At 53.5% G+C, this 13790-nt stretch overlaps 3 protein-coding genes across 8 annotated transcripts in view; 1 reads left to right on the top strand and 2 right to left on the bottom strand.

Moving 5' to 3' along the window:
• Positions 1-476: 476 nt before the first annotated feature.
• Positions 477-3350, bottom strand: FEN1 (flap structure-specific endonuclease 1). The gene is made up of 2 exons (XM_063158323.1): positions 3307-3350; positions 477-2352 (listed from the first exon to the last, which is right to left on the bottom strand). The coding sequence occupies exon 2, from the start codon at positions 2349-2351 to the stop codon at positions 1191-1193; it is 1161 nt and encodes a 386-aa protein (XP_063014393.1). The 5' UTR covers position 2352; positions 3307-3350; the 3' UTR covers positions 477-1190.
• On the top strand, positions 2373-4114 carry TMEM258 (transmembrane protein 258). Its single transcript, XM_063159517.1, has 4 exons — positions 2373-2392; positions 3300-3498; positions 3590-3699; positions 3844-4114. The coding sequence occupies exons 1-4, from the start codon at positions 2373-2375 to the stop codon at positions 3968-3970; spliced, it is 456 nt and encodes a 151-aa protein (XP_063015587.1). The 3' UTR covers positions 3971-4114.
• A 1241-nt stretch (positions 4115-5355) lies between these two features.
• The window catches only part of MYRF (myelin regulatory factor), a 51357-nt gene continuing 42922 nt past the window's right edge, over positions 5356-13790 (bottom strand). For 2 of the 6 annotated variants that reach the window (XM_063158313.1, XM_063158312.1), the window contains exons 18-27: positions 13403-13471; positions 12810-12890; positions 11593-11678; positions 11281-11487; positions 10354-10632; positions 10180-10267; positions 9796-9870; positions 9571-9673; positions 8909-8983; positions 5356-8709 (exon numbers count right to left, since the gene is read on the bottom strand). In XM_063158313.1, the coding sequence (XP_063014383.1) occupies positions 8623-8709; positions 8909-8983; positions 9571-9673; positions 9796-9870; positions 10180-10267; positions 10354-10632; positions 11281-11487; positions 11593-11678; positions 12810-12890; positions 13403-13471 (1150 nt within the window). In that variant the 3' untranslated portion in view covers positions 5356-8622. The remainder of the gene's footprint in view (positions 8710-8908; positions 8984-9570; positions 9674-9795; positions 9871-10179; positions 10268-10353; positions 10633-11280; positions 11488-11592; positions 11679-12809; positions 12891-13402; positions 13472-13790) is intronic. The other 4 variants (XM_063158315.1, XM_063158316.1, XM_063158317.1 and 1 more) reach the window with 4 other exon arrangements.

Raw genomic sequence — 13790 nt, 5'->3', positions numbered from 1 at the left:
GGTGGAAAAGCAGCTTTTAGAATTGGTAAATTTCCCACACTTATTTCCAGATATTATTATTTTAAAATAATTTTTATCCCTCCACCACAAAACCATTCCCATACTTATGAAGATATCTGGAGATAAAAGAGAAATACTTAATTTAAAAACTCCCAGGAAAAAAACAATTGTAGACTGAAACATGTCAGACAATCCAGAGCAAGGAAACATAAATCCCAATTTTAGCAAGATTAATGCATAATAAATATTAAAGATTAATTTTCCCATGAAACAAGCCAGCTTCTTATTGTCCAAACTGGCAAAGAGCAGACTCACGGATTTTGATGTCTATGAAGCATCCAGAGAGCTCAAACTGGAATTCTTTGTGTTCCAGACTCCGAATGGTTTTTCAGCTGTTACAGAATTCCCTCTAAAACTGGGATTTTCATTTAAAAACATGGCTTAAGCCACTTCTCTGGAGAAAGAGAAACAGTGTCTTTGAGTTCAAATTTTATTCTGAAAACGAAACCCATCCCGTGGCTCTGACAAGCAAAACACTACAGAAAATACAGAATAAAATAAGAAATAAAAGGTTTTAATTCCCATCCGGGGACCTCTAAGTGTGTACAACACGGAAAAATGCCTCTGGAATTCAGGGACTAAGAGGCTGCAGTTCTAGGCTTATGGATATTTTTATTTTTAAGCATTTCTAAGCAAATTTCAGGCTGGGAGAGCTGCAGTCTGGGCTCAGCTTTCCCTGGATTACCCACTAAAAGAGGGCCAGGACATGGCTGGAATTGAGATCACAACTGGGTTTTGAATAAGAAGAGTGACCATGAAAAGGGAAGGAAAAACCTTAATGAGTTCTCTTTAAAGGGAGAATTTTACCTCATTACTTGAAGCCTCCTTCCCAATTCCAGCTTGCCTTCCACTCCTATCACTCAAGCAAGTTTCTGCTTGCATCTACCTTTTCTGGGATGGATGGGATCAGGCTGAAATCTAACTTCTCCTGGGTCTGCTGTGGAGCTGTTCAGCTTTGGAATTCTGAAATTTGGGAGTGTTTGTGCCCAGAAGCCGTTCCACTCTGCCGGCCTCACCCATCCCTTCCCAGCACTAACAAGCAGCACTGACACACAACTGCCATTAGTCTAAAATTCCTCATTAAGCCCTCCAAAAACCCAATCCCAGAGGTCTGTGGGTGCCCAATGTGGTTATTTTGCCTTTTTAGTCTTTGTGGCCGGGGTGCCGTTGGGCTTGGAGTTGCTCTTGGCTTTCTTCTTGGCCCCTCCCTTGGGCTCCGGCTCCTTGCGCTTGGCCGAGGTGATGGAGCCGGTGACCTTGAAGAAGTCGTCGAGCCGGCCCTGGGTGCTCCCCTGGCGGCTCTTGCTCAGCCTCTTGACGCCGTTGCGGACGCGCTCCTCGTTGAACTGCTTCTCCCCGCACATGAACTGCACCAGCTGCTCCTCGTCCGGCTCGCTCCACTTCAGCTCCACGGCCTCGGGATCGATCACGTCGGGCTCCAGGAAGAGCTTCTGGGCCTCCTTGTGCAGCCAGTTCTCGGGCAGGGGGTACTTCTTGGTGTCGAGCTGCTGCACGATCCTCTCGATGGATTTGTGCTCCCGGATGAGCTCCACGGCGCGCTTCGGCCCGATGCCGCGGATGCTGCCGCAGTAGTCGCAGCCCAGCAGGATGCACAGGTCCACAAACTGCTCCCAGGTCAGCTGCAGGTCCTGCAGGATCCGGTTCAGGTGGAACTCCTGGATGGGCAGCTTCTTGGTCTCGCTGGCCGTGAGGTGCCGCATGAGCACGGGGCTGCCGAAGGTGAGGCAATCCATGTCCTCCGTGGCGGCGGCGTACACCTTCCCGGCCTTCACCAGGGCGGCGCAGCTGGCCTCTGCCTCGCCGGGTGCCTCCACGTAGGGGATTCCCATCAGCGTCAGCAGCTTCTTGCACTCCTGCGTGTGCTGCGGGGTCACCTTGACCAGCCTCTTGCTGTACTTCTCGATGTTCTCCTCCTCCCCGGCCTCCTGCGCTTCCTGCAGGTGCTTCTCCGCCTCGGCGCGGCGCTCCGTGCGCTTGGCCAGCTCCCCGGATTTCAGCTGCGGGGGCTTCCCGTCAAACACGTACACGGGCTTGATGCCGTTCTCCACCATGCGGATGGTGCGGTAGAACATTCCCATCAGGTGGCTGGTGGTCTCCCCGTCCTCGTTCTGGAGCACGTCGGCTCCCTGCCGCACGGCGATCAGGAACTGGTAGATGCTCATGGAGGCGTCAATGGCCACTTTCCGGCCAAAGTAGGACTTGATGTCGTTCTCCCGGATGGCCCCGGGAGCCACGTCGGCAATAAGCTTGGCCAAGCCATGGATTCCCATCCTGGGGAAGGGAAAAGGGGGATGTTGAGAGCAGGCTCTGCGTGAGGAATGTTGGGCCACCCAAGGAGGGGGAAGCAAAGAGGGCACTGCTTCCCCTGCAAACCATCACTCCAAGTGCTGTGGCCTCTACTGGCAGCCCTTATCCCTCACCACTCCCTCTCGGCCCGTCATTACTCCCCTTCCAACCTCTATCCCTCCCATCCCAATCCCCTTCCCCAAAATTCGATTATCTCCACCATTACAACCATCCAGACCCCATCACCTCCCCATTCTTATCTCCTTATTTCCCAGCTCCCTAGGCCTGCCATCAATCCCTCTTCCATCCGCCTCAGATCTTCCCTTTCCCTCAGCCACCATTACCCCCTCAGGGCCCCCGTTCTCCCTCAGCCGCCATTCCCCCTCAGAGCTCCCGTTTCCCCTCACATGCCCATTCTCCCTCAGCCGCCATTCCCCCTCAGAGCTTCCGTTTCCCCTCCGGGCCCCAATTATCCCTCAGCCATTACCCCTCAGAGTCCCCGTTTCCCCTCACATCCCTGTTCCCCCTCAGCCGCCACTCCCCCTCGAGGCCCCGTTTCCCCTCACATCCCTGTTATCCCTCAGCCATTCCCCCTCAGATCCCCGTTCGCACTCAAACGCCATTCTCCCTCAGAGCTCCTGTTTCCCCTCAGATCCCCGTTGCCCCTCAGACACCATTACCCCTCGGAGCTCCCGTTTCCGCTCAGATCCCCGTTATCCCTCAGCCATTCCCCCTCAGAACCCCGTTTCCCCTCAGATCCCCGTTATCCCTCAGCCATTCCCCCTCAGAGCCCCCGTTTCCCCTCAGACCCCTCCGTTATCCCTCAGCCATTCCCCCTCAGAACCCCGTTTCCCCTCAGATCCCCCCGTTATCCCTCAGCCATTCCCCCTCAGAGCTCCCGTTTCCCCTCAGATCCCCCCGTTATCCCTCAGCCATTACCCGGCCGCTCGCGCGCCGCCGCTCCCGCGCTCCGCCGCCGAGCCCGCTGGGAGCCGCCGCGGACCAATAGGGAAGCGGCTCGCGCTCGCCGCGCCTCGTTCCCGCCCTCACTTCCACTTCCGGCGTCAGAGGGGGCCGGACGTGCGGCGGCGGGAGCGGAGCCGACGTGTCGCAGCAGGGACCGGCGACATGGTGAGGGCGGGGATGGGGGAACCGGGGGTTGCCACAGCGGGTCTGGCCCGGTGGCGGCTCGGCCCCGCTGAAAACCGCCGTGTCCCCGCAGGAGCTGGAGGCGATGAGCAGGTACACGAGCCCGGTGAACCCGGCCGTATTCCCGCACCTCACCGTGGTGCTGTTGGCCATCGGCATGTTCTTCACCGCCTGGTTCTTCGTGTATCCCCGCGGCTGAGCGCAAGGTCCCCTTGCTGTGCTCCCAAACCCGGATTATCGCCGTGATTCCCGGGGGCAGGGGAGCGGGTGGGGGTCCCCTCGCCTTGCTGTGCCTCTGTTTTATCACCTTAACCCCCGGCCTGGCAGCTACGAGGTGACATCCACCAAGTACACCCGGGACATCTACAAGGAGCTGCTGATCTCGCTGGTGGCATCGCTCTTCATGGGCTTCGGCGTCCTGTTCCTGCTGCTCTGGGTCGGGATCTACGTCTGACCCCCCCGGGGGCGTGGATGGGGGATTCGGGAAAGCTCTTTTTATATTTCTTTTGTATTTCAAGGAGAAAACGCCTGTAGCAGGTGTGGTCTGCAACAGGCAGTGACCCACAGGTGAATAAAGGTGGCTCTGTGACACACCTGACTGGGGACTGCTGGTTTGTCTATTTTTTTTAATTTTTTTTTTTAATTTTTTTTTTTTTTTTTTTTTACCTGGCTTTTCCAAAGGGCTTGGGTAGAATTAGGGGAAGTGTAAGGCTGGAAAAGCCCTCTAGGATCACCCAGTCCAACCACTCCTCCCGCACTGCCAAGGCCACCACTAACCCCTGTCCCCAAGTGCCACACCCACACAGCATTTAAATCCCTCCAGAGATGGAGACTCCATCCATCTCTGGAACCTGTTCCATGAAGGAATTTTTCCTAATGCCCAACCTAAACCTCTCCTGGTGCAGCTTGAGGCTGTTTCCTCTTGTCCTGTCACTTTCTCTGGGAGAAGAGACCAGTCCTACCTGGCTGCACACTCCTGGCATGGAGTTGAGCAGAGTGGAAAGGTCCCTCCTGAGCCTCCCTTTCTCCACATTGGCACAAGATCTTTGCGATCTTGGGTACTTTGGGACTGGCCAGTGTTATCCCGGGTTTCTGTGCTGTGTATAGTCACAGGTGTTCCACTGCCACCTTGTGTCCTGGCTGTGCAAAATAAACCCTAAATCTGCTTCTAATCCCTCAGCCTTCTTTGCTGTCACATCCCTTCACCCTTTTTTTGGGTGTTCTCATCCCTAACCAGGAGTTTTGTGGTGCTGGTTGTGCCCTTCATTAAGTCCTGAATTAACTGTCTGGCCTAGAAACAAGGAATTGATTTATATGTCCGCAAGAGGCAGGTTGGAATTTTAGACCAGCTTTCAAACCATTCCACTTCCAAATCACAAATCCAAGCCTGATTTCCCATTTGGGAAGGAAGATTGCCTTCTGTGGACTTTTGGATGCTTTTGGATCTGAGTCTGCCCTCTGAAGTGAGTAATGTGATGTCAGAGGCAGGTTTTCTTTTTCCTTCCTTTCTTCCCTTTCCCTTCCTTTTTTCCTCTTCCTCCTTTCTTTGTCCTTCTGCTTTTTCCTTTTCCCTTTGTCCATTTAACCTTTGTTTTCCCTCTTTATTTTCTTCATTTTTCTCCTACTTCCTTCATTTTCCCTTCCTAATTTCTTTCCCTTTCTTCCTTTCTTTTTCCTCCTTCCTTTTCCTTTTTATTCCCATTCCAAAGAACCTTGACTGGCATGTCCAGAAACTTCCACTGATTAAAAACTTGGAATTTTCTCCATCCCGTGGGCAGTTTTACAGCCATTCACCTGAGTTATTCCATCAGAAAGGGAGGAAAACACCAGGAGCCATCCTTGGATACAAAGCAGTATTTATATATTTTATTCATATGGGCACATTTACCTCCAGCATAAAACAAAGTCTAAATAAGCAAAACAAAACAAACAAACAAACAAATATCCGGGGAATCCGGAAACTCAGCCCTCAAATTCAGCAAAATATAAATATAAACCAGGAAGAAAAGAGGGAAACCACGCTTGTTCCCCACAAATAAAAACCAGGAATCAATAATAACCTGCTACAAATGCAACTCTACAAACTGGCTGGCAAAATACAGTGATTAAAGCTGTGGCAGCAACATTAAAACCAACAAAATTAGTGCTTTTACGTGGTGTTTTTTTCCTTAATTCTTCCAGTGGTGCCATAGTCTCTATTTACAGGCTTTAAGCTCCAACAGTAGGACAGAAGAGTTGGGAATTTGCTTTTGAAACAACTCCCAAACAGCCTCGTTCTCCACCCTCTTGTCTTCCTTCCCGCCAGGAATGTCTCTTTGCCGCTGGATGGGGAGGGATTTCCCCAGGCTGGAGAGGAAAGGCCTGATTGTGAACTCTCTTGGTACTGATTGGGGACAGGGGAGGGGCAGAGATGCTTTTTGGAGGGGAAATCCATGCAGACAGCTGTTTCCACGGGCCTGGAAGCAATTCCATGACTCCTTCATTTTACAATTCTGAGCCCCTTTGGAGCTCGTTGCTGCCTCGCAGGGCAGCAGCCGATGGATGATTTTTACCATGGAATCCTGGAATGGTTCGGGTGGGAAGGGACCTTAAAGCCCATTCAGTCCCACTCCCTGCCATGGGCAGGGACACCTTCCACTGGTCCAGGCAGCTCCAAACCCATCCAACCTGTCCTGGAACACTTCCAGGGATGGAACATCCAAAACTTCTCTGGGCAACCTGTGCCACTTTAAGACATAAGGTACTATTGACACTAAAATCTTCATCCTGAATCCCTGTCCTCTCCTGATGCCAGGGATTGCTGCCAGCTCCATGTGAGTAGGGCTGGCTTTGGCACTCCAGGAATTGCCACATCCCAGTTAAACCACCCGGGCACCATGTCTGAGGCAGCATTTGGGAATATATGTGGGAAAACACTGTTCCTTGGGGCTGTTCCACAAGGAAAAAGGCACTAGAGATGTTTCCAGGCACTTGGTTTTTTGGGAATCTCCTCAAATCCCATGGCTGAGCATCCTGGGGACACCTGAGAGATCCCAACTCCTCCTGGGCCACCACTGATTGATTCCTTCCCTCAGGAGTGGGGTGGAATGTACTGGAGTGTCTTGGCTGAGGGGGGTGGTGATTGCAGGCTCTGGCCCCCCCCCCAACATTCCCTGTTTCCTCTTCCAGGAGCTTTTATCCCAGCTCAGCATCACTCACCTGAGGAAGGACGTGCCAGCCTGGGCCACTGATTGCCAAGGGAACAACAAACCTGCCAAGGAAGTCACTTCCCAGTTTAAAACCAGGAAAAATCGCTCAGGGCAGGTGGAGGGAAAAGCACTCAGCTACATCCAGGTGTTTCCTCCCCAATTTTAGGGAAAAACAGAGAATCCTGCTGAACATGGAGCCCCCCTGCTTGTGCATAGCTATTCCCAGGGCTTGGGGTGTCCTGTTGTCCCACTGAGTGTCCCAAAACTGGTTTTCCAACTGCTTGGGTGCTCGGAATGCCCTGCTCACCCACTATTCCCTGCTTCCCAGGACTCAGTGGATTTTAGTAACTATAATTCAGTGTTTCCAGGCCTTGAAACCTCCCTACAAACAGTTCTTGGGGGCAGATGCCAAATCCAAGTGACATCACCAGGAATTTCAGGGCTGCTTCACTGGGATAAGCTCAGGAGGGGGATGATGTGAGACAAAACCAGATGTGCCCAGGAACCACCACTTTACCTGGATAAAACCCATCCTTGTTTTTCCAGAGCAGCTTTAGAGTGTCCCTTGGATCAGCATGTGGCATTCCCCCCTCACTTGTTTCCTCAGGGAAATCCATCTTGGAATACCCTGGAGGTGGCTGAGCCTCCAGGTATACAGACAACTCCTCTGTAGCATGAGGAGCAGGATGGGGAGAGGGAAGCACAGGGAGCCACTTGGCTTTCCCACAGGACACACCTAGCTCAATGGGGCCAGAAGGAAATTCCTGGTTTTTTTTACAGCTTAAACCCCACAAGAATTCAGTAGTTTAGCAATTTAAGGACTTGTAACAGTAAAATATCCCAAATCCCCCAGTACAGCTCTGTGAGGGCAGGGACAGGCTGCAGCTGCTGCCATCCCAACTTTTGGGAGAACACCACCCCTCTCCTGAGGCAGAGATCCTGCCTGGACACGGATCCTGGCGCTCCCAGGGACTTGGCCTTGCTCTGCAGGGCACTCCAGGCTTTGCCACTGCTGCACATCTGGGCAGAGGTTGGCACTGGCTCCAGAGCCGACCAGGCAGCTCCGCACACGCCGCTTCCAAGCGGACAAAAACGGATCCTACCACACTAAATGTGGGTAAGTCCTGGTCATTTGTCACCCCATCCTGGGGACAAGTGTCCCCAGATGTGGCATGGCCTCAGCAGCAGCTTGAGTGGGGGTTTTATCCATCCAGACCTGGATATCCCACATGGATATGGGATTTAAGAGCACAAAGAAGAGGGGGGATGACGTTGAAGCTGCTCCTTCTCCGGTTGTTCCTAGAGGAACGTGTCCATTGGCAGGTCCAGGAGTCTCTGGGAAGTCCGTGGGAAGTGGCCCTGGGCCAAGCAGAAGGAACAGCAACTCCAGTGTAGAACTTCCAGTAGGTCCAGGCACAGCCATCCTTTCCAGGCCAAACTCCAGCGTTTGGCCCTTGGAAAGGGCTCCAGTGTTGAAGCAATTCCAGTGTTGTGAAGAACTGATGTGGGACATCTGGGAGCACCGGGTGGGGCTCCTGTCCATGGAAGGAGCACCCCTCTGAGATGTGGCAGAGCTGTCCACGCTCAGTCCGGTGTGATGCTTCCAATTCCAGTGTTGGAAGGGGAGGGGGAAGCAATGGAGGACGCAAACATCCCCCTAAGGGAAGGACAGGGGTGTGGGATACTGGGAATCGGTGCGAGGTCCCCCCAGGAGCCACCACAGGGCTGGTGGTGGCTTTCAGGTCCTGTGTGTCCTGAGCTTCAGTGTCTCCAGCCATCACCATTCCAGCTCCGGAGCTGCCGCAGGACACGGGGATGAGGCGGGGCTGGGGGCCAGCGGAGCAGGGAATTCGGGAGGCTCCCAGTGGCACCAGTTCCCCTCCTGTCTCCGAGCAGAGGGCACTGGTGCTGCCGGGACTCACTCACAGAGCCAGTAGAACTGGAAGTAATAGTCAGTGAAGAGGTGCCCCAGCTGCTCCAGGGAAGTGCTGCAGTCGGCTCGGCCCTAGGAATGGGAAAAGCAACTTAGAGACAGAGGGGTGCCACTCCAAGGGTGGAATTCTGCCTGGATTATGGGCTGGGGCAGGGACAGATCATCCTCCTAACCACCCACAGGACTGTGGGAAGCTCTTGCATTTCCCACATTCCATAAATCCCCCATTTCTCTCCTTCCACGTGGCCCTGGACAAGCTGCGGGTACTCACCGGCTGCGCCACTCGGAAGTGGTAGGAAAACTCTCGGAAGGACAGCATCACCAGGGGCCAGCGGTGCGAGGTGTCCTGGGGAGGCAAGGGGGACAGCTGGTCAGGGATCAGCTTGGGGGATGGCCTCCAGGCTGGATCTGGGAGGAAATCCACAGCCTCCTGCTGTCAAGCGACCCCATGGATGTTTCCTGGAGGACAGCTGGGATGAGGAAGAGCTCTGGGGGCTGGAGGGGCTCAGCCTGGAGGAAAGGAGGCTCCAGATGGACCTTCTGGCTCTACTGGAAATAGGGATGGTCCAGATGGACCTACTGGAAGTTCTGCATAACTCCCTGACAGGAGAGGAGCAGCCAGGTGGGATCGGGCTCTGCTCCCAGGGAACAAAGGACAGGATGAGAGGAAATGGCCTCAAGCTGTGCCAGGAGAGGTTTAAGTTGGGTATTAGGGAAAATTCTTTCATGGGAAGGGCTGCCTTGTTCCCTGTGGGAATAAGTTGAGGGGTGGAAGGGGAGCAGCAGTAGAGTCCCAACTCCTGGAGGTATTTAAAAGCTGCATGGATGTGGCACCTGGGGACATGGTGGCCTTGGCAGTGCTGTGGGAATGGTTGGACTTTTCCAAGCTCAACGATTCCATGTGTATTTAGTGAGCTGTCCCCTTCTCCCTACCTGTGCATCTGTGGAGTCAGTGGAGCTGTTCCTGCTCACAGCATCCTGGCAGGGATCACTGGAGACAAGGTCACAAAGGGAGATGGACACAGTGGAGGAGGAGCTGGGAAGAGAGGACACCATGAGAGCCCGGAAGGGGGAACAAGTGTTCCTTTCCCATGGAGACACCGTGGCCACATCAGCCACTCCAGGGGCTCCCAAAGGACATGATCCATGGGCACTCACTTCATCTCCAGGGTCAGGTTGGTGTTCACGGCCGTCTGCTGGCTCACAGGGATGCGGTAGCTGAAATTCCCACTCCTGGGAACACAGAAAGAACATTAGATGTCACCAGGCTGTGGGAAAGGCAGGACAGGACTCAAAATCCCTGCCAGGCTGAGAACTCAGAGGGAAGAACTTCCCAATGTCCCAAGGCCGAGCCCACCACCAAACACAACCCCCGAGGGAAAGCTGGGAGCACCAGCTCCTCTTCCCATGGAGCAGCAAGAAGTGATGGCAGGAAACACCCAAGAAAATCTTGGAAAAACTCCCAGATTTTCCTATTTTCTAAATAGGAATAAATTTCCTAAAGTGCCACCAAGGTGCCACCAGCCAGCCCTTCTGGCTCACCTGCAGGCATCGGCAGCAGCGCAGTACTGGGAATGGATGGCCAGGTTGATCTCCAGGATTCGGATGGACTGCAGCACCGGGCTCAGCCCTACCAGGGAAAGAACAGCGTGTTTAGGAACAGCAAAGGGTGGAAAATCCCAAGGCTGGAAGGGAAAGAAGGTGGGATCCACGTACCATCCGTGCCGGGCTGCTCCATGCGGGGCCGCTCGCTCACCGGCTGCCGGAGGCTGCGCTGCTGCCGGGAGCTGCTGCGGGAGAGCGAGAGGTTGGAGATGTACTTGGATTTGCCCTGGATGTGGGAGAAGGGGGAGGAGGGGCTGGCATTGGGGCTGCCGAAGCTCTGAGACCTGTCAGGAGTCTTTGGCCACTTGGTGTAGGAGGTGGATTTCCCGGTGATGCCCCTGGATTTGGCTTTGATATTTGTCACCGGCAGGAGGGAGGGCTGGCTTTGGTCTGTGGAAAAACGGGAGAGAAGGCTGTGCTGAGAGGCAGAGAAAGGCTGGGAGCACTGGGATCACCCTGTCCCCATGTCACCTCCTGATGCACCCCAAGTTGCCCAGAGAGGCTGTGGCTGTCCCTGGATCCCTGGAAGTGTTCCAGGCCAGGCTGGACAGGACTTGGAGCTACCTGGGATAGTGGGAGGTTCCCTGCCCATGGCAGGGGTGGAACCAGATGGGCTTTAAGGTCCCTTTGGACCCAAAGCATTCCAGGAGTCCGTGCTTCCATTCCCTTTGTGCCTGATGGAGCTGATGATGGAGTGAGGAAGGAATGAGGTCAGCAGGCAGGGCTGCTCAGGTGAGCTGTGCCTGGTGTAGCTTCCCATGACTTTTTGCAGGCAACATGGGAAGCTCCAAATCCTTTTCAGCTCCCACACACCCCTGGGAACAGGATCCAAACTGCACCACATGGGCAGAGAAGGATATAAAGTACTCATCCAAGGATAAGGATAGAAAGAGTATCAGCTACTAGAGAGCTTCCAAAGGAGTGGAATGAAGATGATGAAGGATGTGGAGGGGAAAGGGAGTTGGAATTGTTCATCCTGGAGGAGACTGAGGAGACCTTCTCAAAAGGAACACAAGGAGGACACGAGCTGACACAAACCTTGGAGATGTCCCAGCATTTCTGGGAACGTGGGCTGGCCCTCACTTGTCCGGTTGGTGGCATGGGCAGGGCTGGTCTCCGAGGGGACAGTGGAGGAGATGGCAGTGGGAGCAATGGAGCAGCACGTGGAAAAACAGGGAGGGCTGAAACAGGCCAGCACACCGCGACCAGGAACGCCAAGGGCTACTCCATGTGTCTCATCCAGGGCTGCAGGGACACAGGGAATAAATAAGTCAAGGGACGGAACAGGAGCAGCACCTGGTGTCCTGCAGCCCTTCCATGAAACCAGAGCCATCCCAATCCATCACCCACCGTGCTCGGGGGGGATCCTGCTGCTGGCCCCATTGGATGTGGCCGTGGATCGCACGATCTGTGTCTTGTCAATGTTCTGGCTTGACCTGGAATGCAGGAAAAGATGCTGGAAACCTCCTGGGTGTGGACAATGGGGTCACTTGTAGGTGAGGAGAACAGTAGCTGCAGCAGGAGGATGGGAAGAGGGACATGGAGTAAGTGGAGATGTGGAGAAGAACAGAGTGACCTGGGAAAGGCAGGAGAAAGGCACACGAGCCATGAAAACAGCAAGGAGAGCTCAGAAATTCCACAGGGAATGGTGTGGCTGTTCTATGTCTGGCAGGGAAAAGTCCCAGCTGATTCAGAGGACACCAGCAACCCTCCTGGAACATGGTGTACATCGTGGATTTGACTCCCATCAGGAATCTCCTGGGTGGATTTAGATGCTTGGGAATCAGCAGCTTCAAGCTCTCACCACTCCCTAAGGAATGTGCCCTTATCCCTTGAAGACAGACTGTTCCTCACCTTGTTCCTCAGAAACACACACAATCCCCCCATGCCCAAATTCATCCCATGGAATTCCAGGTGTTTCACTGCAGCTAGCCAAGACCTGAGCTGAGGACACCACAGGCATCTCCCGAGAGTTAGGGAGATGGGAAAAGGAGGGAATCTTTCTTCCAGGTCTGCAGAACAAGGAGCACTTCTGGACACCTGTGTCCATGTCTTACCTGTCCCTGAGCATGGCTCCAGGTTTCTGTGGGATTAACAGAGCTTCACTCATTTAGAGGAATTAAAAAAACACTTTGTCATCTCTGAGATTTGTCTAAGTAGAGGGATTTTTTTCTGGGTTGAAGGAGACTCAATGCCAGTCTTCCAAAGGGAATGTGGCACAAGCCTCTGGAGCTTCACCTTCATCCCAGACTAAATCTAACCCTTACCCCTGAAGTTCTTCCACTGCCTCACCCCTTTTCCTTACACAGCTTTATCTTGCCCCTGCTCTCCCTGCAGGATGCAATTTCTTTATTTAACCTTTAATTAATTGATTTTTCCATCTCCTACTCTTAATTTCCCTTCCCTGACAAGACCCATAACCTTTCCTCCTGCAATCCCACTGGAAGTCTCACATCCCTTTCTCTGTTTCCAGTTTCTTGGCCTTTGGTGATGCAGGAAAAAAAAAAGTAGGAATTAAGAGAAGGGACGAAGGAATTAAATAATGAAATAATGAAACAGTCACATACCGTGGACACAGAGCGACCGGAATTCCGGGACCCCCGTGCCGAAAGAGGGCCAGGAGACAGGCAGTGGGTACAGCAAAGGAGCTACAGGACAGTGAGGGAGACAAGGAGAACAGGAAAGTGGGAAGATGACCAGGAGGACAGGGAATTAAAGAGGATATGGAAGATAATGGGAAGGAAAAGACAAAAAATGGGGAAATCAAGGACGAAGTGGAAGGAAAATGGGTTGGATGAGAGATGTGAGGAGGAGAGGAGGGAGAAAAATAGGAGAGGGAAAAGAGAGGGAGAAAAAGAGACTCATTATCAGGTTACACGAGCTCCCAAAGCTGATCCAGCCCTGCTGCACCAGTGGGATGAGGCTGTTTTAGTTCAGCTGGCGGCATCCAAGGAACATTCAGCACTGCCTAGAAAGAGATTCCCTTTTCCTTCTCTATTCCTCACTTCTTGCTCCAGATAATTCAACCACCATCAGACTGGGATGTGCGGCTGTGCTTGGCAGGGTGTGCAGCTCTGAACTGTGCTCAGCAATCCCAGTTTCTGTGCTCCAGCCTCTCCCAGGTGTCCTCATCCCTCCCAGCGATTCCCAAAATACCCACCCATCGATGTCCACGAGATCCTCCTCGCTGCGCAGGCTCAGCACGTAGAGCGTGGACATGGACACCACGCTGCAAAAGAGACAAGGGCAGGGTGAGGAGGAGCAGGGAGCAAGGACAGGGCATGGGATCGATCCGCTTCCATGGGATTCCAGCCCAGGAGAGATGGATGCCCCATCCCTGGAAGTTTTCACAGCCAGGCTGGAGCAACCTGGGATAGTGGAAGCTCCCAGCTCATGGCAGGGAGCTGGAACCAGATAAACTTCAAGGTCTCTTCTGACACAAAGTATTCCAGGATTCTCTGGAGGAAGCCATACACCCACAGCCCCTCACTGCACACCCCATGGATGGCACAGTCCCAATGGATGAGCTGGATGCAGCAGCCCAGGAG

This window comes from Melospiza melodia, chromosome 6 (assembly GCF_035770615.1).
Source record: "Melospiza melodia melodia isolate bMelMel2 chromosome 6, bMelMel2.pri, whole genome shotgun sequence".
NCBI classification, from domain to species: Eukaryota; Metazoa; Chordata; class Aves; order Passeriformes; family Passerellidae; genus Melospiza; species Melospiza melodia.
This window is presented reverse-complemented; position numbering and strand designations above follow the sequence as displayed.

What these genes read in the sequence shown, in the direction of transcription:
- FEN1 (XM_063158323.1), bottom strand. Translation starts at nt 2,351, where the DNA reads ATGGGAATCCATGGCTTGGCCAAGCTTATTGCCGACGTGGCTCCCGGG.
- TMEM258 (XM_063159517.1), top strand. Translation starts at nt 2,373, where the DNA reads ATGTTGAGAGCAGGCTCTGC. An exon ending in CAGCAGGGACCGGCGACATG is followed by an intron (nt 3,499 to 3,589) that starts GTGAGGGCGGGG and finishes GTGTCCCCGCAG; the next exon opens with GAGCTGGAGGCGATGAGCAG. An exon ending in TTCACCGCCTGGTTCTTCGT is followed by an intron (nt 3,700 to 3,843) that starts GTATCCCCGCGG and finishes CCGGCCTGGCAG; the next exon opens with CTACGAGGTGACATCCACCA.